An 11,363-nucleotide genomic window follows, 5' to 3' on the forward strand; every position below is an offset into this window, starting at 1 on the left:
AGACATATTCAGTCCCGTTAGAAGTCACATCCCAGATATGAATGTCAGTACAAACAGTGATCCAGTACGAAGGAAACCCCAGGAATACGATGGGAAAGCACCATGGAAAGCATATAGAGCACAGTTTGAGCTACTGGCAGAGATGAACGGATGGACAGAGGAGCAGAATGCAGTATATCTGGCAACGAGCTTGAAGGGACAACCACTGGAAATACTTGGACAGTTGACAGCAGCCGACAGACACAACTATAGAACACTGGTGTCGGCTCTAGAACTCAGGTACGGAACCAAAAACCAGTCAGAAGTCTACAGGGCCAGGTTCAGGAAGAGGTTCAGGTATACATAAGACGCTCACAACGTGACGGAACAAGGTAATGAGTAATTGAATGTATGCGGACAGAATATTGTTGGCCACGTGAGACGTGAGTTATAGCGTTGTTATAGAGCGACTGTTGAAATTAAGTGTATCGTAAAGTTGTATTCGGAGAGAATAAACCAGTTTTATTTAAGAAAGGACTTGTGTTGCTGAAGTTTCGTCGGAACGAATGTACGGAACATTAACTAACGACTGGAGGCGTAACACTATTCATACCCAAGTCATTTTTCTTCGTTTTACAAAATATTTTCTGGCACTTCGTTAAGTTAAAAGGCTCATGTTTTTCACCCACTGTTAAGTTAGTCATTTGAAAGTTGAAAATCTAAAGGCTTATATGTGGAAGTAGCAAAATTCCACGTACACAGTCGTTCCTTGTTAATTTTTAAAAATGAATAAATATTACATACTGTACCTTGCTACAAGCGCTAAGTTTTATGGAACCATACTGGTACTTAACAGGTTATGAGTTCCAATATGTTTAATATTTTTTCTGTTTAATTACAGCCTCACTTTTCGGAATGCTCCCCAGTGGCACAGCGGTATGTCTGTGGACTTACAACGCTAGAAACCGGGTTTCGATACCCGTGGTGGGCAGAGCACAGATAGCCCATTGTGTAGCTTTGTGCTTAACTTCCAACAAACAAACAAACTTTTCGGAATACACTGCAGTAAAACCACATAATCTCGAAACGTCCATTAAAAATAATGAGGCTTAACTTATTTACTATCACATGTAATTAATTAATGTAATCATTACCACTTTTTTTTATCAGAATATAAGAGTTAACAGGAAACGAAACTGTCATTAGATATAAAAAAAAGAAGTTCTAATATACCACTAGATGATTTCTCTTAGGGACTGATATTTTACAAAACGTAACAAAAGAGTGACAGTCTTCGTTACATGGATTTGGTGTCTGGCCCTCTACTTTGGAAAACATTGACATAACTTATCGAAACTTGGAACGCAAGGTCCTATCCCTAGTGGCAGAGCGTTAGATTTCAAGACTTCTGATGCTAAAAATCGGGTTTCGATACCCGTTGTAGGCACAGCACAGATAGCTCATTGTATATCTTTGTGCTTAACAACAAATAAACAAACGTAGAGTCCTAAATATTCACTTGGTAAAACCAAAAAGAAATCGAGAATATTTTAGTGCTTACTACAATGCTTGTACAGTTAACCTCATTATAGGGAAAAAATGCGCTTTCTTCTTTTCGTGTTCCATGATTGAGAGTTCGTTTTTCATTCTCTTTCGAAATATTCTCATTGTAGAGTTTTGTTGCATTTATAACACAAATAAATTAACAATAGGAATAGTGTCTTTCCTTTTTTTAATTGTGTATAAAATTCTGCCTTATTAAGTATTTTCTTTGAGCAGGATTTAATGAAAATCGTTTGATAGAATTAACATTAAATCTCCAATGGAGCTGCCTGGAATTTTGTATTGAACGACGTTTCGGTGTCCATGTTGAGGTATCAGTATAGAAACCCAAGTGCCATCCACCAAAATACTCCATGCAGATATAGTCCATTAACGATCCAAAAGTTACTACTATATACTTTGCCAAAACCATCCTAAAAAAAAAAACGATTGTCATAACTTTTGACTCACATTGCTGGCGATCCTTTATGCACACTTTTGTATATTTCTCAATTTCTACTCAGGTTTCGAGTCTTTAAGCATAACATTTGAGCTGATTCTGATATGTCGGAAATTAAATTAGATAAATTTCTTACTTGATAGATAACGATTCGCATGTTTTGCATAAGAGAACGATTTTACTTGACAAAATTTAAGTTCATAGATATTTATCGCATGCAAATTATTTTGAGTACTTTTCTTGCCCTAGTTTATTTAATAATCTGTGTTACGTTATAAAGAATAGGTTTTTAGTGTATTAGGTGTTAGCACTGTAACAACTTGTTCATGTTTTTAAAAATATGATCGCGCACGCATGTTCATTTATGTATTGATTTGTCTTCTTATTAATGAATAAATATAGCTTGTGTGTCACATTTCAATAGTATTTTTTTCGTAGTGTAAATAGTCTATCAGTTATCGCTAGTAAATATTTATGTTTTCTATAACAAAACATACTTTCAGCAACAACTTCATATAGTGCAGTTGATAAAAGTTGTGAGAAGTTTTCTTAAAACTGAAAAACTTACCTTATTGATTCAAAGTGCGATACACATGAAGATGTCACACAACTGATAAAGTACTGATATCGTGATGTGTGGCGTTATTCGAGGTAAATTTTAGTTGGAACTGTTCCTTGACCATGTACAAGAGTCAGTAAGAATACTTGGAATGTAACTGAATCAAATTTCGCTATTTTATATCCGGATCATGTTATGATATATACATATAATTTCATTTTTGGCACATCTTTAAAAAGGATTGTGTGTGGTATTCACAGGAATACTGATAACCATCCTACAAGGATGAAAGCTGCTGTAATGAAGACTAGCAGAAAATGTATCACGAAGTTATATTGAATCTCCGATTTGACTTGGTTGAAGAAAAGAAACTGGACACAATGTAAAACAAGGAGAATAATCAATATTTTACACAGGCTAATTTATACAACTGTGTACAGGCGAAGAATACATACAACCATTTGCGGCACTTCTCTAGATAATAGAAGTTCTGCAAAATTCTCGAAAAATGTTATAAATTCTGGGAAATCTGATCTAAACTGAGTGAACCAACCACTTAAATGAATAGGGTGAACTCTCACGTAGTGCATGTACTACCCACACCATATGATCATCCCATAAACAAAAAGAGAGGGAACATTTCTAAACTTGTACTAGATAGAACATAGTACAAGAACAAAACTGTTATCCATGAACATCACTCGTGAGAAAAATTCAGAAATACCCAAGAATGATAACTCTGGCAAGTATGTAAGTAGCTAAAATTATAAGGTCACTACAGCCGTTTCTCATATACTCTAAACTCCACACACACGCACATCCGTACGCAGGTATAAGAGAAAATTTGGAAATGTATGTGAACTAAAACCGTTAACTTTTGTAAGATAAAAGAGAAAGAAAACATGGTGTTTTCTCGAGTACAACACTCTCTTTTTCTTTATGCTTATTGGGCCATCCCTAATGTTCAATTTTAAAACCAATCAAATACAAAAAACAAAAACAAAATTGAATCAGCTGTGCAGCAGTAATATCTTACTTTTGTGCCTGACAAACATGCTTTATGGCCTACATTTACAAAAGACGAAAAGCACAACCCTTTTGACAATGAAAATACAATTAAAGTTCTCCCTTGTGTAGTTTTGTGCTTAACTGTAAACAATGTCATAACGAAATACCCTTAACGAAAAATATCTTAAATACAATGCAAATCTAGCATTATTTTAAGTAAGAGTATTTGATTAGATGTATGTGTAATGTAAATGTATTTGTAATTTGAATGTTTATATGATCATGTGTCGCTATTAGCGACGAAAAGTTATACCTAAATAAATCCACTATCCCATCTATAAGTGTTTCAAAAATTTGAACTATGAATCTATATTCTAAAATTCAAGGAACCAAAACACCATTTAACATCAGTAATATAAAGTAATAGTTTTCACTAAAATAAAGAATATAATACATTTCACAAATATATATCACGTACATCATTGAACAGTAAGAAAGGTATAAAATATTGGAAAAAATACCTTTCAACACTGATTATAATTCAGATATTGTAATATACACGTATACAGCAAAGAAACAATAATTCATTCTATGAAAGACTGTTTATAAACAATAAATGTACAACACAAAAGTGCCCTTTAACACCAATCTGCAGGAAATAAATCAAAAATTACATATATGTTTTACAGTACAAAAATACACTATAAAACATATTTTAAAGCTGTTTTATAGCATAGTACGAAAGAAAATATAGAAAAGTGCCTTTCACCACTGACATGTCATTAATACTAATATTTTACAATACAAAACATAATACTGTAAGTAATTCACAGATAGTAGTAGTATAATAAAAATAACTGTTTAACACTGATCTGGATAATGACATTCATAAGCACTTTTTTACATAGAAAATAATTTGACCTAAAAAAAAACAAAATTAAACCTAATGACGTGGTTCCACAGTGGCTCAGCAGTAGTTTACCAATTTGCATTTTCTGAAATACCCTCAGTGTACAGAGCGCTGGTGCTCCAGTAAATATAAACTAAACAATCAGTGATTACAAAAAAAAAATAAACTTTTAACACTTAAAACATAATAAACATGAACACATGTATAAACACCTAAATGACGAACCAACAATTACCTCTCTCAAAGCATTTTTTGACATTATCCCAGGTTTTATCTCCAGAAACGTCATTTTGAGGTTGTAGGATATAACGTTCCCACTGAAGATGGGCTGAAATATAACTTCCATGATTTTGTCAGATGTTATAGTTATGTTATGGTCACCAATTGTCAATTAAAAGGTTTTTACTTATACTTCTTAATAGTATAAATATATATATACTGTGCTGTTCTTTGGCTTAGGATTCTTCTACAGTAGGTGTCTGTGACTTGTTGGCGATAAACTGAACGATAAATGAACAATCAGCACACACTCCACTTGTTTTCAAAATTATATATAAATGCATATATTCTAACTGGTTAAACGTATTTATAATAAAATTTTCACAATATATAGAATTTCAGTTCATAAGCCAAACTATCTTCTCTATTTCTATCGCACTAGTATTCTGTGTGTGATTCATTTACAATTGTGGCGCGAACTACCGCAGCCGTATACTACTCTTCCAGTAATCGTTTGGACTTCTTTCTTTTGAATATCCTCTGTTCCTTTTGTCAAAGTGCACTCAGGCTGATTCAGTTACTTTAGAACCATGCTTTGACGGAATAAATTATTATTCTTATCTCCTTTTCTACTGTTAGTCTTACTCTAACATATTGTTGCGTCAGCGAGATCACGTGACTATTCTCACTCCCTCTGCTTTCTAGAACTATCCTGTACCTTGGCGAATGCTCTAGCATTTACTAGATATAGGGTAGTCTGGTATATAAAAGAGGGTGACAACGTGACAGAATTAATGTGTGTGTGTAGACAGTGAGTAATTGATCTGCAGTCAGAGAGTATTATTGAGCACGTTCGTTGTTATAGCGTTTGTTTTAGCGCGATTGTTGAAATTAAGCATATCGTAAAGTTATATTCGGAAAGAATAAACCAGTTTTATTAAGTAAGGACTTGTGTCGCTAAAGTTTCGTCGGAACGAATTTACGGAAAATTAACTAACGAACGGAGACGTAACAATACTTTTCCTCATCTCAAAAATCTCTAATTTCCTTTGTGTAATCTCTAAAACCTCCTAAATGCATTTCAAACGTTTTTTGTTTTTCATTAAACCTTTATTGTTTATCTGTTATTTTCTCTACCCTATCTCAAAACTGGATCAGTCAATTTGACCTACCTAGTAACCACAAAAAAAAAGGAAATATATCTAAATTACGCCTTTTTTCTTTCTAGAATGACTTCAAATAGTAACATGAAACTACATTCGTTTATCCTAAGTAGCTCTAAGAATACATCTAGTTATAATTAAATTTTATTGTTTTATTGCCCTTTGAACTGTATCTAACTACTATCCACACCATTATAAGTTGTAAACCACTCCGAGAACGTGCAGGTCATGTTACGCTATGGAATTACATTATCCACAAGCTGCTCGCGTGCTGCCTCGTGAACCATTTTAATTATATTATATTACATATTTTACCAAATGTAGTCTTAAATAACCAAAAAAATACGTATTTTTATATTTTAGTTACTTTTATAATAATAAATATAGAATAAATATGAAAAACAAAAATAAAGTACAGTATTGAACAAAGAAGTCACATGACCAGAACTGTTGTGAAACTTAGAAGAGGTATCTAGGCACCCCGGGGTGTTGGTTTAGAGTAGGGTTGTTTTGTTCAATTAAGATGGATTCCTTGATTTTTCGTTTGTTTATGTTGGGTTCTTTGTTTAAAATGACTGTGTCGAAACCTTGTCGAAACGTTAAAAATAAAGTACTTACCCAATCTTCTTTTTTTCTTGCTCTCGATTGTCGAGGACAATTAAGCCTAATTTTTTATAGTAATGATAGTAATGCACTCAATAATTTTTATTTAATTAGATAATGCAACAAGTAATATAGACTAATAACATGCAAAAAGTAAACAAATTCCCTAACCACTCAAAACACTTCAGGCTAGTGTTAACTTTCCCATGGGAACGAATCTTGTACCGTGAGTGAAATTGAAGATATTCTGTTCAGAACATAACGTTATACAATACGTCATTTGATAGATGAAAGCCTTGACTTTCTGTTGGTTATAGGTAATATATAATGAAACATGAGAAAGAGAGAACTATCAAAGAATTGTGAATGAGAGGATGTGACAGGTGGGTGTGGCAGAAGGGTTCTGATTTTCTGTTTGATAGCTCTGTAACCAAACAAAGTTGAAGACTATAAAAATTACGGTTTTTCTGAGCAATAACGATTTTATAGAAAATAATTTACGTTTAATTTCGTACTTTTTCGAAGGGTGGTGGACAAAATAAGGATGATAACATGCTAAGAGAAAATGTGTCATGTGGGTCACGCCAGTGAAAATTCAGGATGTTTTTACATATTGCCTTGTAGAATTAAGAAGATAAAACTTGTATACTATTAAAATATGGATTATTAACTAAGATTTTATGTTATTCTAATTGGTATACCATAAACAAAAAGTAGTTTAACAAAATTTTGAATGTAAGACACTAAAACCTTGTGTCATGTGCAGTAAATAATAGGGTTATTAGAAGCTCCTGGTATATATATGATAGGATTGTGAGTCCTTTTGTGACACTGATAATGGAATTGAAGCAGTGTTATAGCATCACCAGATGGAGTGGAACAATTAATAGCATATGTTACTTGTATGCTCACAGCTCCTAAGTGCTGATACTGCATGATGAAAAGAGAACTGCTTGCAAATTTAGTCTTCGTCGAACACTACAGACACTACCTGTATGGCAGAAAGTTCACCCTTAGGAAGGACCATGTGTCATTAAGGTAGTTTATGAATATAAAGTATTTAGAATGGATAACAACACATTGAATCACATTATTAGAGGAATCTGATTTGAGCATATGGTTTTATCTAAGCTCACTACAGAGTAAGGAGATCTGGGAAGAGCAACTAGAGGATGCTGAACTAGCATGGATACTCCTTGTTATGCACCAAGATGAAACATGGCAAGCACAGATTGAATAACATCACATGGACACAAGTAACCTCTGGCACTTAAACAAGCAGTTACAAGTGCGGGAAGGCTTGCTATACCATTGCTATCAACCAATGTAATGTGGTTCTTAATCTGTATTGCAGCTAGTGGTCCCCATGATTCTAAAACAGTTAAACTCTCCAGAGTTGCCACAATGCAACGATAGAAAGCCACAAAGGTGTTACAAGCACTTGTGCTAAAGTGCAATGGCAGTTTTACTGGCCACATTTACTGGTTAAAACATCAAGTGCTGCTTTGGTACTCCATGGTTCGTAATGTGTACTGTCCAGAGGAAAAACTGGCCTACACGGGGTAAACCTTCAGAGAGATTAGCCCTGGACATTGCTGGTCCTCTCCTAGAAACTGAACAAGGTAATCATTATACTTGTCATTATCTATTACGTCCCTAAGAGAGCCGAGGCCTATCCATTAGTCAATACTTCACCACAGTCATAGTTGATGCGTTGGTAATTAATGAAGAAATCAGGAAGCTTTTCTCTATTTCAATAGCCAACTATTCTCTGGATTATGCAAAGTGTTGGGTGTGGTAAATAGATACACTACACCTTATCAACCCCAGCCTGATAATGTAGCACAGTGGTCAGTACAAACTATCATGTGGATGCATATAAACATTTGTTAATTCTGATCAAACTGTCTGGGACAAACATTTGTCATACATCATACCAGAGAACAGAGATCAGCTGATTATTTGCTGAACTTGCTCATGTTTAATGAGGAAATATTTCCTTCTGTGGATGTAATGTACGGTTCCCCCTCCTTCCAGAGCAGATGTGCTGCAGTGTCTGCAAAAATATTTGGAGCAGCTAAAGTAAAAGGTAGAGGAGAAGTTTGGTATGCAGGCTTACCATGTGTTTTCTATCTCTGTAATTGACATACATATGTAATTTTTAAAGATTTTAGTTGATATTGAGTATTTTGTTCTTAATAATTCAGAATTTGGTCAGTAGAGCCACTAAGTTCCTCTCACCCTAATTACTAAAAGAACTAGGTCAGTCTACAAGGGTGTCACGTGTACATTCTCAGGGGAGAGACAGGTGTAACGTCTACTACACTGTATACAAATCGAAAGTGATCTTTTCCCCTCGCAGGTGGGTGAAGCCCCAGGGATATTACATTTCTTATAATAGACTTATACTGAAGAGAGAGTGATCTTCGGTCATGTTGATAGCACTTGCAAACAAAGAAGAATGGAATTATCATTAGTTCAACACCCTGTGCTTCTTACTGAATTCTGAGTTGAATAAAAGACTATATTTGAGATACCTGAATAATGTGAACATTATAATTTTAACTGTTATGAAGTTAAACTATTATGTAATAGCACTTACTTTACTGTTTACTTCTTATATTTACTCATATCAATGGGACTTCCTCCACCGATTAAATGAAAGAAATATTTCGAAGATAGGAGAATGAACGAAAAAAACGCATGAGAAGAGGAACGTGTTTGAGTATATATTTGTTGTTGTATATATATTTATATATTCCATGTCGGTATTATATACTTGCATGGTTTTATTGTACCATACTGAATAATTTGTTTTGATTTGAATTGAACTGAACATCTCTTTTCTGACACTTCTTATAAAAATGAAAACTGTCAAAAAGCGCTCACTTCGATAGCGGTCTTTTCTTGCACTCAGTAAAATGACAAAGAACGGTGGCATTCAGTGGACAAAATTCCCGCGGCTACTTAACGAACATAGTGTTCTACTGTGTTCGATACATTCACTGCATCAAAATCCAAACATTTTTTTCCAACAATACATTACAGTCAGTATAAAAAACAAACGCAATGCAATTTTCCTTACTGAAATAACGCATGGAGTGACAAAAGATGGCTGTAAACTGCCCACTAGACAATCATACACATATGCTCTGATTCATTCGTCACTATTTTTAGGAAAATTACCGTTGAATTGTTTCAGTGGGCATCTGCTAGTCTAAAATAATTTTTTCTACATTTCATTGGTTCCACTGAAGTCAATATGAAAATTTTCTAGCTTTTTATTCTAGAAATACTGTATAAGTAAACTTTATTTTTCATCATCTTTTCCCTTTATCTAAGCAATGTAATAATAAAATCGAAATAAAATGCATTTATAAGCTCCAGAAGCCAAAACATAAGGGTATAAGTCCCACCTCTTAACAGTACTTTAAAGTGTAGATTACCTTTAACAAGATGTTAATCAGAAAAGTTTGGGAAGATTCATGGAACAGTTTGAGAATGACAAGCGCATTGTTGATGGTTTTACTACGGCGCCCTTTCTTCCGACGTCTTTAATAAAACGTGACAATGGTCAGAGGCTGATTTCAGTGATAATGTCATTTCATGCAAGCAAAGTTTTGGGAAGAGCTATTCCACTCGCCAGGCGTCATTTATTTCTGGAGTGTATGTAGTAAGACAAGATTTTGCGAGAATAATCCAACGAACGGGAATTGCTAAGATCGAAAAAGAAAAGAAAGGAAACACGACGAACATCCGATAAACTGCTATAAACAATTTCAATCCTAGTATGCAATTTGTAATTCAACAGTTGATTAAAAATGCCCCTTTTATACATAACTCATACTGAAATTCTAGTTTGAAAGTAACAAAGAAAGAAATCTTTGACTTTAATAAATAATCCATTTTAGCTGTTTGCTTACACTGCTGAGAGTTTTGAAAGCTTTTCTTCTGCTAAATAATTAATGTATTAATTTGTTCTGGGCAAACACCAGATAATGCTTCTCTCATGATCTTTTAAACAATTTCGATTATATTATCGCGTCGCTTATACGGTGTCTCTCAGTGATCAGTAGTGGAAGGAAACTGTAGGCAGTTTACTTTTGCATTTAATGTTTAGTTTACATGATCATCAGCCAGAGATTATATGGTACACTATAAGCATACAACTTGGTAATTATAAAGTCAAGGATAAATTCTATAATTGGACTTCCAAATGGTTTTAAACCTTACTAATTATCAGTATAATAATATGATGGAATGCATTGTATCTTTATCTTAATAAGTATCGTTGGTGCATGGATTATGAATATCCTCTGATGCAATAAAATCCTGGAGATGCTATAAAAACGTTTGAAGAACACAATTAGTACCACGGGCAAATTTTAGAATTGGTAATAACTCGTATTATATCGTATACATACATTTAAGCTGCGGGGAACCGTATCGTTTATTATTACCAATTATTAATTAAGGCATGGAATTCTAGTATTTCTATTTGCATAAATGTATATAAAAGTCGTTCTTATAATTCTGAATTATTTATAATTACAGGGGTTAAAGCATTGGACTGTTTCAAGTGTGTATCAATAAAGGGCGACAATCCCGCCTGCGAAGATCCCTTCCATAATAATTATACAACAGATGTGCTCGAGTCACCTTGCTGGGCAGGTCGGAAACATAGAAATGGACTTTTTCCTGCCACAGCCTGCATCAAACTATCTGGAAAGTATGGTGAGTATGCCATAAATTACACAATAAATTACTAATATGATGGGAGTCAAACATAGCCGTAAATTGCACAATAGATTACTAATATGATGGGAGTCAAACACAGCCATAAGTTGCACAATAGATTACTAATATGATGGGAGTCAAACACAGCCATAAGTTGCACAATAGATTACTAATATGATGGGA

At 34.0% G+C, this 11,363-nt stretch overlaps 1 protein-coding gene across 2 annotated transcripts in view; it reads left to right on the plus strand.

Moving 5' to 3' along the window:
- The window catches only part of LOC111087867, a 51,420-nt gene that overhangs the window by 34,941 nt on the left and 5,116 nt on the right, over positions 1–11,363 (plus strand). For both annotated transcript variants that reach the window (XM_022396045.1, XM_022396044.1), the window contains exon 3: positions 10,998–11,177. In XM_022396045.1, the coding sequence (XP_022251753.1) occupies positions 10,998–11,177 (180 nt within the window). The remainder of the gene's footprint in view (positions 1–10,997; positions 11,178–11,363) is intronic.

Source organism: Limulus polyphemus, unplaced genomic scaffold, assembly GCF_000517525.1.
Source record: "Limulus polyphemus unplaced genomic scaffold, Limulus_polyphemus-2.1.2 Scaffold2763, whole genome shotgun sequence".
Taxonomy (NCBI): domain Eukaryota; kingdom Metazoa; phylum Arthropoda; class Merostomata; order Xiphosura; family Limulidae; genus Limulus; species Limulus polyphemus.